Source organism: Anthonomus grandis, chromosome 7, assembly GCF_022605725.1.
Source record: "Anthonomus grandis grandis chromosome 7, icAntGran1.3, whole genome shotgun sequence".
In the NCBI taxonomy this organism is placed as follows: domain Eukaryota; kingdom Metazoa; phylum Arthropoda; class Insecta; order Coleoptera; family Curculionidae; genus Anthonomus; species Anthonomus grandis.
The window spans coordinates 85,108-103,393 of record NC_065552.1 but is presented as its reverse complement, the minus strand read 5'-3'; the positions used below and the strand labels follow the sequence as shown (position 1 = coordinate 103,393).

At 30.0% G+C, this 18,286-nt stretch overlaps 1 protein-coding gene across 6 annotated transcripts in view; it reads left to right on the top strand.

Moving 5' to 3' along the window:
- The first annotated feature begins 2,178 nt into the window (after positions 1-2,178).
- Positions 2,179-18,286, top strand: part of LOC126738457 (glutamate receptor ionotropic, NMDA 2B) — a 62,831-nt gene continuing 46,723 nt past the window's right edge. For 2 of the 6 annotated variants that reach the window (XM_050443818.1, XM_050443812.1), the window contains exons 1-4: positions 3,546-3,665; positions 5,690-5,902; positions 6,136-6,367; positions 6,425-6,745. In XM_050443818.1, the coding sequence (XP_050299775.1) occupies positions 6,253-6,367; positions 6,425-6,745 (436 nt within the window). In that variant the 5' untranslated portion in view covers positions 3,546-3,665; positions 5,690-5,902; positions 6,136-6,252. Of the gene's footprint in view, positions 2,490-3,545; positions 3,666-5,689; positions 5,903-6,135; positions 6,368-6,424; positions 6,746-18,286 lie in introns of those variants that run through there. The other 4 variants (XM_050443815.1, XM_050443813.1, XM_050443817.1 and 1 more) reach the window with 4 other exon arrangements.

Below are 18,286 nucleotides of genomic sequence, written 5' to 3'. Positions count from 1 at the left end.
AAAAATGAATACTTTTTTCCCCATTTATTTGAACTGAAATGAATTTTTGTTTGCTTCCATCGAGCTTTCTGCGAAGTGCAGGGCGGGGAAATACGTTGAACTCATAAAATGACTGCTTTTTTATTCCAGACAGTTACGGCCAATAAAACTCTACGTGATGTTGAATTTAGGAGCAAAAAAAGATCCGACCATTTCGAGGATGTTTCGATATTATTTCAAATTACTGTAACCGGACGAAAAAATTCAGTCCGATCGGTATAGGAACTTAAAATATGATTATGGCCGATATTTGTTTAATGTTAGAATATATGGTGGCCAAGATAAGGATCCTAAGCAAAGGAATCTCGCATTTTTCATTTTAAGTAAGTAAAAAAAAGGGACAAGTAAATTCGTATAATAAAAAAATGGATGTAAGGATCAGATAACAGAATGCATTTTTGATTTCGGGTCCTATAAAAAAACGAAAGTATTTTTGATGGTTGCTTGAGAACGAAACGTTGGTTATACAATTTAAAAATCTTATCATGTAATACCTTAAAAAAGCCAATGAAAAATTGCTATTTAATGTTTTTTAGTGTCTCTTAAAATCCAAACAATGCAACTTTTTCGTTATTTAATCTAAGCTATGTTTACCGAGATGCCCATGCTTAAGATCCTCAGCACCATCTATATCATATAAAAAAGATCTTCATACTTCTACATTTGGACTGTGATATTATAAAAAAAGTGATTAAAAATAATTATCACTTCTAGATATAAATCAGAAGGTCTTTATCCTACTAAGAAATGAAGCTTCAGCTACATACATCTTGAGTAAAATTATAATTAAAATTTATAGAATGCAAATTTAAATTACGTTACACTGCACATCACATTCTGCTGCTGTTTTAGTTTCATAACAACTTGTTCCTTACTGTGCTAATTATTGCATACCCCACGCCAACAATGTAATTACATTTCATATTGTCGGTTAATTAAATTATAGGAATATACTATAGTAGGAGGGGGAAGGGGACAATATGAAATATTTACTCATTAACCTAAGCTAATATATTTTATGCTAATTTTGAAAAGAACTCTAATTATGCAATTTCGGCATTCCAGTAAATATTTTTAGATTACAAAGCTAGATTCACGCCCTCGAACGAAATGAAATTAAATTTGAACTTTACCATAAATATTCATGAAAATAAATGGTCGGATTCTCCTGGTTTGGATATAATTAACTTCCGATTTTGTTGGAATAACATTGAAAAACTCCTGGCTGGAATCCGGGGAAAATTTGGATTTATGTATGTACTTACGAAAAGTATTTCTCCACTCGCTTTAACTAATGAACTTTTGTTCATTCTCCTTATTGAATCGATACATGATTTTAACATTTAGCCGCTTTCTATTAATAATAATAATACCTAAAGCTAGGTTATATTTGAACCTATTAGACAAGCGAATTTTTAAGTTAGATGTGTTTAAATGAATTCATCCGCAGGCTAGACTGTGACTGCCAATAAAAACCACTAAAAACATCATAATTGTTTAGAAAATTCTCTTAGTTTCAATTTGTCACAGTCTGAGCATAAAAGTCTGCAAAAAAAGGTTTGGTAAAATTGGACAAACCCCGAATTTTTTCAATTTTTTGTCAATTCACGACGTAAATACCCGCATATCGTCAAAGAAAATTTATCAATTGATTTCCAAGGTTTCACTTCCAAGTCCAAAACTAATTGAAATATTTTTATAAAATTAAAATGAAGATATTAAAAAGAATATTCTTTTCAATATCTTCTAACGTGCATATACCTATAGTTGTTAACGTGATATTCACAGTATTTTTTTTCGATATGTTATAATCTAAGTGAATAAAACTATCATCAAATTTCGGATATGGCTCTTAAACTGTGACTCTACAAGAAAGACGATCAAAAGTGTTGAATTTCTAAAAAATAGTTTATTTACAAGAATTTTCGGAGGACAACAAACTTAATAAGTGTTTTCTGACATTGTGTATTAACCTAGTGTTTTATAATCAAAAAAAACCCCAAAGTACAAAAAAGAAGACAAAAGCGTCCTTCCTTTTCGCGCATGTATTTTATACATAGGGCGTGTATCTCTCGTCTCTGTCTCTATGCGGAATTTGAAAGTGAAGAGGCGCGCTTTCGGTAGTCGTCAGCACTCCGTAGCCGAGTCAGCTTCGCATACCGCAGCTGTAGCTGACTCGACGCTATTTTAGATAGACGCGAAAATTTCGTATAAAACCCGCGACACTCCCACTTATCGGCGGACATTTGAACATAACGCGCGATTTCAAGGTGAAAATAAGGTTATAGGGCGGCCTTATTTTAATGGAAAAATTCCATTTTTTTATTGCTGACAAAATTGTTCAAATTTTCTGCTATTTATTAATCGACGGTTAAGTGTTACGTAACTGAACAATATACAGGTGTCACTTTGAAAATATCATATATAATTTGGATGCGGAGTTTCTTTGTGTGAGTTGATTTTTGATTTATCATTTTTGTTATGTATTTTGTTTTATGAAAATTGTGTTTTTAATCAAAATTGTTGTTTTTAATTTTTTATGTCATTTTTTTCAAAATTGAATCAAGTTTTATAGTTTTATTAAAAGGGTGTGGTAATAGTTTGTTTGAGTTTGTGTAAATAACCTAAAGGTACATATGTTGAATAGGTCTCAGGAAAGTATTTTCTCTATATGTATATATAATTTATAAAAAGGTTTTAGTATATTCGCCTATTATTTATATTTTTTTAAACCAAGGAATAAATTAAAAAAAGAGACATGTTATTGTTATATATCTTAAGTCTGTTGAACATTGAGTTTCAATCTCAAGTTTGTTGAGCAATTAAGAGGAAAAAGAATTTAGTTTGATAAATGAATAGTTTTCAATTGGTTTCCATTTAATTATCCTTCTATATTGAAACACTCTACATATAATATATATGCAAATTTAATATGTCTTACTTTTTAAAGAAACTTCCGCTATTAACTGGTTTGCATATTAAAATAGCCTTTAAATTTAGGAAAAGCAAGCAATATCTATTTCCTTTAGTAAATTCGAAAGTAAGACCGTCTTTGCCATTTCCGATTTTAAATTGAAAAGTATACGTTATATTAGGTTACTTCGTTACACCTTATTGGGATACGCTATATCTGAAAACGAAATGAAACAGATATTTTTAGTCATAACATAAAAGCCAATTAAATTATTTTAATTTCCTTTCATCGATACAGGAGTTGCTTCTGATCTTGGATTTGAGGGTAAAAACGTACTTTTAGGTCAAATATTTAGACGGCTATCATGGTTTTTTGTTAGGATATTTCGTTTTGCTAATTTTCAGTTTTTTATTTACATATTTTTAATACCGGCCTTGTAGGTTAAACAGACCCATCTCCAAGGCATTCAGTATACGAACATATAATGAAAAATCAACTTGTAAATATTACAGATATATTTATATATAATTACTGAAAATTTTAATTGATGGTTGGTTCTTGAAAGACGGTGTCTATTATTAAGACAAGGAATCATCATTCCTAATTTTGACAATAACTTATTGTGAGAAAATGTATATAAAAGCAAAAGAGATATATATTTTCTACGACTTTGCAGAGAACAAGTATTCAATCTTCCAAGAATAATATTCAGGTATTTTAATATCTATATAGTAATGCTTTATCCAAACGTTAAGTGTAAATCGAAAATAGTCAACTAATTTATTCACATACTTCACTACGGAAACATGATAAATCATGACAATTAAAAATATTTATTTTTATTGAACTCATTTCTAACTATTTTTAAATTTCGCGCCAATATTCCGAATTTAACTTCATGCACTAAACTAACAACTGATAACTATCGACAAGGCAGTTCCTTATATACTCGGCAGAACGCTGTTCCGGTAGATTCTCGCCAACCTTCGAGACGTCGTGCAGTGTGCCACTTGTGTCATTCCGGAATGACGGAGAGTCAGCTAGTTTCTCGGTGTTTACAATATCGTTACAATAATCACGAATAGTAAGAATATTCTTCAAAAGATTTTGCTCATAGTATAGGCATTTTTCATACTATTAATTTGTACCTCAAAAACTTTTTTCAGGAAATATGTCAATATGAGTTTGTGTGGTTCTTTCATACATTACCCAAGCAACGCATCATATATTATCATTGGTAAATATATATTTATTTAATGATTTTTTAGTATATTTATCAACCGTATATGATGATGTTATAGGTCCCTTTCAAGAATAAAAAACAATTAATCAGGAATAAAATAATTTTCACATTCGTAGAATTTTAAACAGAATTATTTGTTATTGAGATTTTCATGGTTTCAAGGTTTAAGAATTTAAACTCAAATATTAAACATATTGGGGCTGTTAAAGAACCAGGAGATCTGTGTCATTTACTATGTACAGATTTAACATAACAGCTTCTTTTTTCAGAATTCATTTCTTGCTTGTGTTGTTTATATTTGCACTTCTCACTTTCACAAAAAAAGTTTATTGCAATAAATACTTATGCAAATGCAATGTCCGAATGTCTATATTTGAATCAAAGTTTTTACTGTTTATTTTTCAATTCTTTTTTGTCAATATAATTTACCGCTTTTTTAGAAATTTTCTTTTATCTCATATGACTTATGTGATGCATGGCCTATAACCCCAATGACTGTATCATGGGGTTGATTCGTATTATATTATTACTGCAATATTATTGTCTCGTAAAACAAGCATTTCTAGTATTAGTTTTACCATTTTCTTATTTTTTAATTTTCGAGTAGTAAACTCATTTGTAGTTAAATGGATAGTCAACCCTTTTTTTCTGTAGAATTATTTTGAATATATTCACTTGTGTCAGTATACCTAAATAAAAACTAATCACAGATAACATACTGAACTAAACACCTGGAAAAATTTTATGCGAAATATTAGAAGAAGTCAATTTTCTGTAAGTGCAAGCTAAAGCACAATGAAAAATGGCTGCATATTTATTTGACATATCAGATGCTTGACAGTCCATGTAGTCCCAATGAGGTAATTTCGCTTTTTTACCACCATCTATATGTCGAGGAGTAGAAGCTTTTTCAGTGTTCCGTAAATCGCTCAAGCTCTCAACTAAACACCGAGAAACCAGTTGATTCTTCGTCTTTTCGGGCTTCGGCATGACACAAGTGGCAGACTGCACGACGTCTCGAAGGTCTGAATCTTCCGGATCTATAGTCAGTCGAGTATATAAGGAACCGCATCGTCGATAGTTGTCACTTGTCGGTTTAGTGAACTAGAAGAAAATGAGATTTAAATTGGTCATAAACAATATAGTAAAAAATTCAAGTTGTAAGTGATCGTGTTTCGTAGTGTTAGTGTGTAAATAAATTAGTTGACTATTTTAATTCACACTTCACGAACGGGTAAAAGCGCTGCAGTATGTTAAAAGGTGAAAAATTTCCTGCTTTATTGAAAAATTCGTCGGTTTCTAAAGTAATACAATACTAAAGCGGATTAACGAGTCAGCTTAGTAAATCGCGAAAAAAATGTTGTTAAAGCAATTTATGTAGTTAATAGCATCAATCCTATTAACTACGTTATTTATCTGCTTTTAGTTTATGCCTTCTATTCATTCTCCCTCTTTTTTTATTAAATAGATAAAACTTAATAATTTTTTTTCAGATACTTCAAGAATTACATAGAAAAGACTCGCAGTCGGCCATGTCGTCGAAACTCGTTAGTTTAAATAATTTATTATCCAGCAGATGTACAAAGGGAAATAAAACTGTTTTCGCAAACAATTCGACTTTAATGGGATTAAAGGAAATCGCCGGTATTTAATGATGATGAATAGAAAGAAACAAAGCAAAGGCCAAACCAAGACCTATTCTCTGAGTAAAAATATTTATTTCAAAACCTTTAAAATGCAATTTTTTCAATAAAATAAAATTAAAGTTATTTTATATTTAATTTTCCTCGTTTATAACAACTTCCGAGATGATTTTATTTATTTTTTTGAGCCTCGAATAAGTTAATACTAACATGAATTATTTTATATAAAATACATTTAACTGAAAACTTTATATTATATTATTTAAAATGTGCTTTCATATATTTTCTCTTTCTAGTTTTCCTACGTAATATATGAAAACGTCGTATTTCCCTCGTTACTGCATTTTACTAAAAACTGTTTATCTTTTGTTGAAGAAACGATTGAGTTAAAATAAGCAAAAAGTCTTCAGATCATGAAAATGAAGTTGATGATGTTCGCATTTAATTTATTGGTGGCGTCGGTGGTGAGCGGCGGACCCGCTTGGAAGGAGGTACAACGGGGAGGAGGATTGAAAATTGGAGAAAAAAGTATAAAAAAGTGTACATACAATATAATTTGTTTATTTATTTTTAATTAATTTAAAGGCAAAAACGCATCGTTATCACGTGGCAACGGAATCAAATTAGGAAGCAGCAATCGCGGATTACGATCGACCACTACCACGACGACCATGGTACCCGAGGAGGAACCGCAACACGTGCAACATCCCCCCACTTCTCCCGCAAAGAACAAAATCGTTCATCTAAACATCGGGATCGTGGTGCCGTATAAATCGTTCGGGGTGCGCGAATATACAAAAGCGATCACCACCACGAAAACGCTGATCGCGAGAAAACTGAATTTGTTTCGGACTCACGACATTCAGGTGCATATTGTGATGAAACAAATGACTCCCAGTCCAACAGGTATGAGAAAAATGTTACAATTTTTGACAATAATAATTAAATGAACCTGTGTGGTTCAGCTCTTGAGAAACTAGAATTAAAACTCCAAAATATATACATATAATTTTTGATCGAATTTTTTGTGCGTACAGATATATAATAAATAAATATACTAATAAATAGATAAGGGGAGGAAAGGGTATGCATGTGGAGTCTTCAACTATAGCTAAGGTTTTCAATAACTGCTTGTAAAACATTATTTTGAGTTTCTTCAAGAGATTCCTTTTTTCGAGATAAAACAGGCTTTTTAAACGAACCATATTCTTTTAAATTTCGAGCCTAAGAAAATGGATTTACATGGTGGCTTTCTATCTGGAAATTTAGATAACTTATTAAGATACATTGCTGCTGTATTTACAGTATTTTTGTAGCACAAAATGTAGCACGACAGCATGTCAAACTTCTCTGCATGACTATAATGACCACCAGGCATATTTGAAGATAATAACACAATATTAGCAATAATAACGACAACAGTAAATAACAATAATTACTCAACAAACAACACCTCGACAATCACGGTAACAACAACGGCAATTAATATTTAATAAGAAATATGTGAAAGGGTAAAAGGTATTTACGTCAAAATGTCAAAGCATTTGTTTCCAAAGCCTACTTAATAATATGTTTAAAAAAAAGAAAAATTGTATTTTTCCTTTTAACTAACACAAAAAATGTGACATGTGATACATCGTTGAATTTGTAATAAAAAATGGAATCAGATACAGGGTGTACTTTCTTTCCGCGCCATATAAAAAAATAAAGTTGATGGTGGTTTCTCGGAAATAAAACGTCGGATATAAAATTTAAGACCGCCATCACGTACTACATCAAAAGTGTCAATGAGAAAGTGTCAATAGTTTTTTGATATCTTTTAAAATAAAGCCAGGAAAAAATAAAATCGATATTGGCAAATTTCCGTTTTTTCCAAATATCTCAGCAGGCCATGGAAATTTTTGAAGTTTCTCAACGGCATATAAATACGCTTCAAAGTGCACAACTTTTTCCTAATTTAACCGAAGCTGTATCTCCAACAGGTACCGAGATCCCCATGCTTAGGATCCTTATCTTGGACACCCTGTATACTCAGAAGATGGTAGGGTTTTATCTACCGACCTATAAGCTCAATTCTGCTTTTCAATATCTAAGAAAATATTGTTAATGTCATTCAAACAAAAAAAGAATTTTTCAAATACCTTCAAAATTACAAGAGTTATACAGGCCTAAAAATTTTCTTATCTAGCACCTTCACCAATTTTTAAATTCCTATTATTTAGTAAGACTAAAAATTGACATAATATATATAAAATACTAAACTATAAATTTTAAATTATGCGGGTCATGAGAATTTAAAAATTTATTAGCCCGGCTCTTTCAGCGCAATACTAAAAAACAGTTAAAATCCTCGAAAGTTAAATATATTAAACAAGAAAATAATTTTTAAATTTTTTTTAAATTTTTATAATTACGAAAAGCTTTCAAAATTTATTGGACCGGCACTTTCGCCATATTCCACTAAATTTTTAAATTCTGATATCTCGGGGTCTAATTAGCGATTTGAATTTTTTTTCTACCAGAATATAGGATAGCGCACTACCATGCTTCTAAAAAAATTCACTTTTTCAAAATGTTTCGCGCAAGTGTAACCAGGAGCCAGGGTAACCTAAAAAAAAATTAAAAAATCATTTTAAATAAACAATTAAATTTTATCTCATTTAGAAAAAAATATATTAAAATTTATTTATTACTGCGTTAGTTATAAAGGTAGGACTATCTGTAAGAGAGCCTTGTACTTAAATAAATAAATAAAAGCTTTAAAAATTAACTTGCCCGACACTTTTACCGATATCTGATTGCGCATTACTTATTGAGACCCTCGAAATTTACTTTATTTAGATTAAAGAAAAAGAATTCTTTAAAATTACACAAGTTACAAGGATTTCAAAAAATACTTAACCGACACTTTCGCCTAAATCGATCTAAATCGATTTCGATTAAATCTCAAGTTCTTATATCTCGGAGACTAATTAACCGATTTTCAATTTTTTTACACCAAATGTTAGGGCATTAACATAGTTGAATATATTCACTATTTTATAAAATGTTTTTTTTTTATTTTTTTTACGCGAGTGTAACGGACCAGGGTAACAAAAAAAGCAATTTCTCCAATTATACTTTCATTTTTATAAATGAAGTAGAAAAACTAACCTAAGTTTATATAATTGTTTCATTATAAAAAATTAGAACTTCTCAAACTGCTCTCATACTCTTACCGATTTCTTTCAATCACGTCCTAACCCATAGATTTTGTGATTTATACGTCGAGAGCATATTTTCTATTGATTCTATCATAATATATTATACATAAAAAATATAAATATATAATGCTTACTAACTAACAAATTTTATATATTTTTATTGTTGAATTATTAATTCAAAACACGGTTACTTTTTTCCCATAAATGGAATATATTTTGTTCATGTAAAAATAATTAGCAAACAACCCTACGACACTGTCTATTTATTTTCTGTTAAGGTTCCGAGAGTCAGTCGTACGTTTTGACCTCATTTTAGATAGACGATATTGGTTTTGAAATTAACTTCCAGTCGGAAGGGTCGCAGAAAAATAGTCAGTGAGAGCGAACTAAAACTAGTGGGTGTCCCTTTCATGTTCTCCGAAAAATTATGAACGAAATGAAATATTCAAATAAACGTCGAGGAGAGGAAAGCAGAACGTCACGAGCAATTTGCTCTTAGTATTTCAATCTAATTTATGTGTGGCTTCTGCCGGAATTCCGTCTGTCATGTTGAAACAAAAAAATTATTAAGCTTGCTCTAATGCCACCTTCTCAAACTCATTATACGAGATTAAAGTTGGTTTTCGCGCACAAAGGAAAATCCCATTACGTGTAAGTATAAAGTAAGAACTAAGATCCTCATCATCTTGTTCGCCTTCAAATTTAATTTAAATTCAAGCCGAATACATTCGAAATAATAAGATTTTAAGCTGATTTTCTAGGATTAATATGGCTGTTAATTAATAAAGCGAATTTATATCATAAAAGACATTTCAACCCCTTAAAAGTTCGCCACTGTACAGCCAACATTCACGTCACTAAACATTTCGTGTCTCGCATGTCACCGCAGAGAAAAAGAGCGACGAGTGTAAAAAGCTTTTAGAAATGTCTATCGAGAATGTCCTAAAGTATTTTCTATGTTTTTTTTTATACGAAACAAAATAAATCTCATCCATGACATTAGTAAACAGATTATGACTTTCTGCTATATTTTCACCCTTATTTTGTATTATATTTCGAAAACAAATGGGGTTGGAGCCCTATCTGGTATCATTAATTATTCAATAAGATATAATACTCAAAATTTATTTTTTCTTTGTGGTGTACAAGACTCCTCCAAATCTCCTCAACAACTCGTCCTAAGTTGGAAAATGGAAAGTTAGAAATATGAAAATATAAAATTTGTTTAATGAAAAGCTCATTAAAGATATGCCTGGAATATTTTCACAGGAGATATAAACTTAAACTTGTATGATACAAGGGATAGGAAAAAAGTCAGATGTTAAAAAATATCTCACTTTACCAAAATCATAAGGTCTTCAATAATTTATTGATATAACGACAAAAATGCAAACAGGCATAAATGCCACATACAAGCGAATAAATCACAGAATAAATATGGACATAGTAAATGACTATAATGAGATTCTCACAACTAAAGACATGACAATCTGTTTGCAACTATTAATACTGGGAAAAAATTAAGGATAAAATACCTTTACCAGAACAAGAAAGTGTTATTTCGAAGATTATAGATTCAACTAACTCTACTATATTACTATAAGGCCCTATGAAGTACAACATTTTTTTTCAAATTTAGTCACTGGTTTAAAAGTCTTTAATTTTTTAAACATTTTTAAAGATTAAAAAAAAATGTTTTTGGTAAGTAAGGGCCTGAAAACATTTTCAGAATCAAGAAGAATGTTTAAAATCGAACCAGTGGTTTAAACGTTATGAGGTTTTAAATATTTTTAGGAAAAGGTGAAGGAGCTGGGTAAGTCTTTTTTTGAATTCGCACAGCTTACAATTTTCTGGTGTTTCTGTTTAATTATAGTGACTAAAACAATTTTTAAGATCAGAACAATGCCTTAAGGCTCATAACTGTAGAAAAACTGGTAAAAGCGCCAAAAAATGGTAATTTGGAAACCTCATAACTCGCTTAATTTTAGAGATATTAAAACGATTTTTTTTCATAAATCAAGTACTTGAGGCCACTATCATATGGTACTAGTGAAACATCGTTGAATGCACTAGAAACCTAAAATAAACGAGCTTTATTCATCATAAAGGATCAATAATCATAAGAAATGGTAGTATAATTTTATCACTGTATTTGTTATCGCCGAAAAATTTACGAAGTGGTTATATTCAATCTTCTAAATATTCAATTCGGTTACTTAGACCTCGCGAAGTTATTCGAGCAATCCTAAGACAATTATTTTTAACCTTTAGTCATTGACTTGGACCTTCTAGGTAGACAAGCTGTCATATTGACTACCACAAATCCACGACATGTCATTTTTGACAGGTCCTAGGTGGGAGAGATGGTTGAATTGTGGTGCAATAAGTTAATTTTAATTGAACTTTTTAAATTCTTTGAGAGTTGATTCAATGGACGTAATGTACGGAGTATTTAAAACAGTAATTCTTCGCCACTTTCAGTTCTATAAAAAATTGAGTTTTTTTTTTAAACAGTCGGTTTAAGGGGGTTTATGATAGCGAAAATTACTTATTTGGAAAAAATTAGCTGAAAATAAGTATCCACTTGATGTGTTTCAGTCAGAAAATAAAAAAATTACTAGTTAAGTTTAAAGTTACTGAGCAAGAATTTCTGTGCCACTTCTGAGTTTCCTTAATTTCTAAGTATATCGATTGAGTACTTAAATCAAAGACTACTTTTATCAAACTAAAATAATAGTTTGCTCAGAAACGTTTTTTGAGCCAGTTCTTTTAATTTATGTATTTTTCACGATAACTACATCGAGTGAATACTTAAGTCAATCTATGAATCAAAGAAGCAACTATCGAGACAATTATTTTCTTAAAATAAAACCTTAACTTATTCACCATTCATTATTAATTAAGTTAACCATTAAAGGTAGAGCAGAATTATATCCTTAAAAGCATAAATAAAAAACCCTGACTGTTCTCGACCAATTAATTATATAATAATGACATATGTAATATAGATCGAGCTAAGGTATAAGGATCGAGATAATATATTTCGAGCAGAATAATATCACATTTATAGGGAGCTGGAAGGAATGTATATAGAAATCTAATATTACCAATGAAACATAGGCGGTTTAATAATAATTTAATAATTTAATTTATTGATCATATAAGAACAAATTTTGCAATTTCCTACTTTTTGAAGTTAAAATCATCAAGGAATCAAGAATATTCATGTCATAGGTTAAATCGTATTGTAGCAATTTTCCGTTCATTAGGTGTGAATTAAAACATTTGGATATAGTCAACTAATTTATTTACACACTTATATTATAAAAACACACTCACGGCTACTAGATTTATATTTATTTTTATCGCATTTATTTATATCTATTTAAATTTCGTGTCAATATGCCGAACTTTAGTTTACTGAACTGACAACTGACTATTATCGGCGATGCGGTTCTATATATACTCGGCAGAACGCTGTTGCGGAAAATTCTCGCTAACCTTTGAGACGTCATGCGATGTACCACTTGGTTTTTCGATATTTCCAATATCGTTGGGTTTAGGATGCTTGATATCTTTTTATTCTCAGATAAAATACATATTTACTCTCTTTTTCCATACCTAATTATAGTTTTTCTCTCACATATCTCAATACTAATTTAAAATCAGATTGAATCCTTAAATATATAAAAGAAAATAACAAGCAGAATTTATCTAAACGACTAAGGAACCAAGTACTTAAAGTGTTCAGTCACTTAAGTATTCAATCACATCGAAATAGGGTCTTATGTAATGATTTTTTAGAATACATTATAATTTAAATCTGCGTAGGATAATTTTAACTTTATAGTACCGCTTTTAGTCATAATTCATTTATAATGCTATTAATACTATGGAGTATAAGGGGTCGTTATAGTGGTCTACAGGTTAATCCAACCCAAATCGAGCCCAAGATAATAATTAAGGACAGTTCGGTTACGTAATCTAATTGTATGTCCCTATATTTTAGGTGTAAATAATAAATTAAACGAATATTTCTAAACTTAACGAAATAATTAAATATTTTAAGAAAACACACTTTCAAGTCATTAGATAACATTAATTATCTCCCCCAAGTCAGCCCTTACAATCTAATCCAGTTTATTTCCGTTGTTGTAGTTTTCAATTCGTTAAATCTTTGTTCGTTCCCATTTCCCCTGAATTTAATTCGGAAAGAAAGAAAGGGGTGTAATTGGATGCTGTAGTTAATTTCTCGTTCATTTATTAACTTTCAAAATTTTTTTTCATATAGGGTTTATTTATCTTTCTTAAACTGGTATCACATTTATGATAATTTTTTTGTCTCAGTCATTTCTTTGAACTATATTTAATTATTTTTCAGTTTCTTTTTTCAACAGGGACGTGTATAATATGTTGATCTTTATATAAGCGACAGTTTTCTTAATATACTTCTAGGCAAGTGATACGCCTTTTTACCTTTTCTACGATATTGATGTATTCATAAATCAAAAACCGCAGTTTTACCAACTGTTTCATTGTTTTATTAAACAAATAAATTCCCGAAGTGATCCCGACCGACAGATAATAATAATATGAACGTCGGTCGGGATCAGATATGATTTACAAAACGTCGCTTTTGCCTTTTTACCAAAATACGCCAGTCATTAGTTTGGATTTTCCAGATTTTGATTGAAATGATGAATGTTGAATTCAATTTTATGGCCCGAAATTGTATGGGATTTCTGCTTAAACGGACGTTTGTTAAGTCGTGATGTTTTCATGGTCTTTTTAATGAATGCGTTTTAGTAATTTTTGTAAAAAAAAACGCTGAAAGGGTCTTCAAAATAGTCTTGTAATCAATCATTTTAAAATTAAATCAATCGAACTTCAGATATTCGCGAAACAATAAGAGACAAATTATTTTTCTCTTACAGGCATTCCTGGAATAAAAACTCCACTTTTCCGACTTTTAGTCAGTATACTTTAGTAATTTGTTTAAAAAAGACTAAGGAAGTCTTTAGAGTAGTTCATTAATCAATAATTGCAGAGTTTTTACTGCTAAAACTCAAGATATTTTCTATACATATAAGAGAAAAATTATTTTATTTTTTACTGGTATTCCTTGAATTAAAATTGTACTTTTCTAATTTTTTGTAAGTAAACTTTTAGGAATTTCTTTAAAAAATACTAAAGAAATCTTTAGAATAGTCTATAAGTCAATAATTGGAAAGTTTTGACTGATCGAACTCAAGATTTTGTCATGTATAAGAAATTAATTATTTTAATGAATTACTCCTGGAATAAAAAAATCAACTTTCTTGATATTTAGCGAACATATTTTAGTAATTTCTTCAAAAATTACTAAAAAAGTCTTGAGAGAATTCTAATAATCATTTTATGAAGGAATTTCAATAATTTATGTTTTTTTTATTTATCTTATATCATGTTTTATCAACGAATGTATTTTTTTTTCTTTGAAGTGGTTCTATTAATAAACATAACTGGTGTGCCGAAAACTCCGCATGTTTTCAGGGAAGGACAATACCCAGAAAAAATAAATGTATGGGCAGAAATATTGGCTGATACTATTATTGGGTCCATATTTATAAATGGTCCGAATCTAATAGCGAAACATACTATAGAAAGCATTCGAAACTCTTATATTGAAACAAATAGAAAATCAGTTAGATACTAATCAAAATAGGAACCTAAACAAAGAACTAATACATTTTCAACAAGATGGAGAGCCACCGTACTATGTCCTCTGAGATAATATTTAAACAATACGTTTCCAATCCAGTAGACATCAAATAGAATCGCCGTCAAGATCACCAGATCTAACACTCCTTGATTTTTTCTCTGGGATGATATTGTGCAACGAATTATTGCAGAATATACCTCTATTCCAAGAAATGTATTTCAAAATGAATTAAATGAGTTTTAAAACAGATTGTACAGAATATTATTTAATAAGTGTCCGATATTTCACAGGGTGATTTTTTAAGTATTATTTTTTAAGTTAAAAAGTGCCTATACATGTGGTGTCTAAAACGCTTGGTTTATGCAAAATACAGGGTGTCAAAGATTTATTTTTGTTTTTCCTGCATATTAAATAATTCCGATTTCTGAATGAAAATTCGGTTTTTTTACGTGAGAAATTTTAATGTATTCTTAATAGCTTTTACTTATAGAGGGTGCTATTTGATTAAAAAAAATTAAATAATATAAAATGATGAATCAAAAATTCCAGGTAGTTGAACCCACATCCCGAAATAACCTCAAATGTCTGGAATATAAAAAAAATCTTGAAATTGAGGTAGTTTGGCTGGCTCAACTATTTAGAATTACATATAAAATTAATTCGTGGATCTAGAAATTCAGGTAATTGAACCCACTTCCTAGAATTCGAAATTAAAAATCCTGGAATTCCAGGCAAATGTAAAAATCCAACCAGTTAATATACCAAAAATCAACTATATAAAAGCTACACTTAGAAGACAGAGTTACTTTGCATTTATTGGATTAACACACAATCTTACTCCGTGAATCCACAACTCTTTACAAGCTTCGAAAATAGATAGATAGAAATTTAGATCTTTCAACGGCTTACGGATTTTCTACTGAACAAACATGATTGTTGTGGAAATTTTGCACTCACATTTAAATTGCTAGAAATTGCCTTTAAACACCTGAAAAAATGCTTGAAAATCATGCCGTAGAACCTCAGAAGACAACGTTTTTTAAACTCTCATTCTTAATATACAGAATAAATTTTTGCTTGGACTTTGAACCTGGCAAACTTGAAAAGTCCTGCCTGGATCACTTTGTACCTAAAACAACGTTTATAGAGCACTCTTTCCTTATTACAAAACTGTTAATTTCACATTTTTATCTTCAGTAGTTTTTGAGATATAAGACACCTAGTTCAAGATCATAAATACTTCTTTTAGCCATTTAAAGTTTACAACACATTACTCAGTTTAAATGTTTGAAAGTAACCTCTGATTAAGTTCCTTAAAAGCCTGGTACAAAGGGCTAATTAATGCAAAGGTCTGTAATAAGTGACCGATTACAAAAATAGCTCAAATACCTTGAAGAAATTTGCTTGAGTAAATTTCAATAAGTTAACTTAAGTGTCTGTAAGTAACTTCAGAGTAATTTAAATTCTTGGACCGATTAAAAGTTAAGAATGCATTTAGTCCAGACTCTTTAACTCTTTTAGGGCAATTTACAATAAGTGATAATAATGAAAATCAATTTTGAATTTTAAATAAGACTACCTGAGAGTGAGAATACATAATGTCCTTAATGTTGTTATATAAAAATGTTAAATTAAATGTGCGAAGACGGCTGGGGGAGTAGGGTAGATATGTAACGATCGCAATTGCGTTGAACTTTCATTTAATTTAAATTTTTAATAAAATAAAGTGATTAAAATTGGAAGGCAAAAGGTTATCGACAAAAGAAGTGCCTCGATGTTTTTCAAACAAAAGGAAAAAATTATAAGCATAAAGGGTTGCGATCAGTTATCGCAAGAAATAGCAAGACCCTTTTTAATGGATCGAAACAAAAAAAGGGTTGTAATATAGAAAGGTACAAAAAATAGATTAGGAAAATGCAAACGACAAAATTTAAAAAAAAATTATAAGATTTACTACATTTCTTAAGAATCAAGTCTATTATAAACAATTAACAAACAAAATATGTTTACAATTTATTATGCTCTTCCATTTATTTACTTTCTAAACAAAATCTTCCATAATTAGTTTTCTTTATGCGTATATTTTTTAATAAAGAATACAACGGAACAAGGCATCTTAATAAAATTCCAAGCAATAACCGAGGTCTCCGAAAAGGGTGCTTTTATCACAACTTCATATTATGAGACACCTCAAGTAGGAAGAAGAAGGCAAAATGAATAATGAGATACTTTATTGAAGGCCCTTCATTGTAAAAAGTTCAAAAATATTTTTGCTTTGTAATTACGTTTATAACCATAAATTTCTTTTTGATTTATTTAGTGCAAAAAAAATCTATAAATTAGCGAAACAAAAACATATACAGAATAACCCTTTATGAAGACCTGAACTTGCCAAAATAGATCGTGATAGAGATCCTTGATGAAGACAGCATGAGGTGATTAATAAATGAGTTTAAAAAAATATATAAGGAGTTAAAAAGTGTGAAGATGTTACATCAATAAGTCTGATGAGCCTATCTACTAAAGGTATTTCTAAAAATTATACACAGAAAGATCTACCTGATCTAAAGTTGCTATGTACGAGTTGCTATATTTCATGTTCTTTTGTTTTTTTTCTTTTCATTACCATGGGTGATAAGTCTGTGTCTTGGGATGCCAATGCTATTTATTATTGGTACTGCGCTATAGGGTATTTCACATACTTCATATTTCCTCGGCCTTTGTTTGAGTATTTGCTTGATGCTAATGCTTATAAGGATTGAAAGATCTCTCTAAAAGTAAAAATTTATATTAAAAGTAATGCATGAACGCAGCATATTTTCACCTAAAAATCTCATATTTAATTCACAATTATTTCGTGTTATTAAAAGTCACTATGATGGAACGTTGTGTTTGTCTTTCTTATCTTTCTTTAATCCAGGCGTATATTCAGCATCGAATAAACAACAAATAATTTATTTTATTATTTAAAAAGAAATATAATTTTTTCAGGAAATTGAAGTAATTTGGCACTTTTTGCCAGGGAAAATTCGCATACACTTTTTTTTCTAAAAAGTTAAAGTTCTTTCTATTTTCTTCTAGATTTTCAACTGCCTGGAATTAATATTTTGTCGACTACCAGAAGGCTTTTGATAAAGTAAAACATCGAAAGGATTAAATGGAAAAGATATTAACACAGTAGTCAACCTGCGCCTGAATAAATCAGGAATCAGGTTTTATTCAGAATTGGAAATGAAACAACAGAGGAAGTCAAATACTGAAGCGTATAAGGCATAACTGCATCCTCTCTTTATTTTTGTTCAATATTTATTCAGAATTCATCTTTAGCACATACGGATTTAGGAATATCGGAGATATAAGATACGATCGTTTTTACAGACAGACATTAAAAAGTTAAAACTAATGATTATAAGCAAATACAACATCAAAAACTGTCAGCTTATAATCAACCAAAAAACGAGAAAAGGAGTGAGCAATATAACTTATTTCGGAACACTGATGCTCGAATAGTTGGATCAGTGGCCGAAAATACGAAGCAGAATT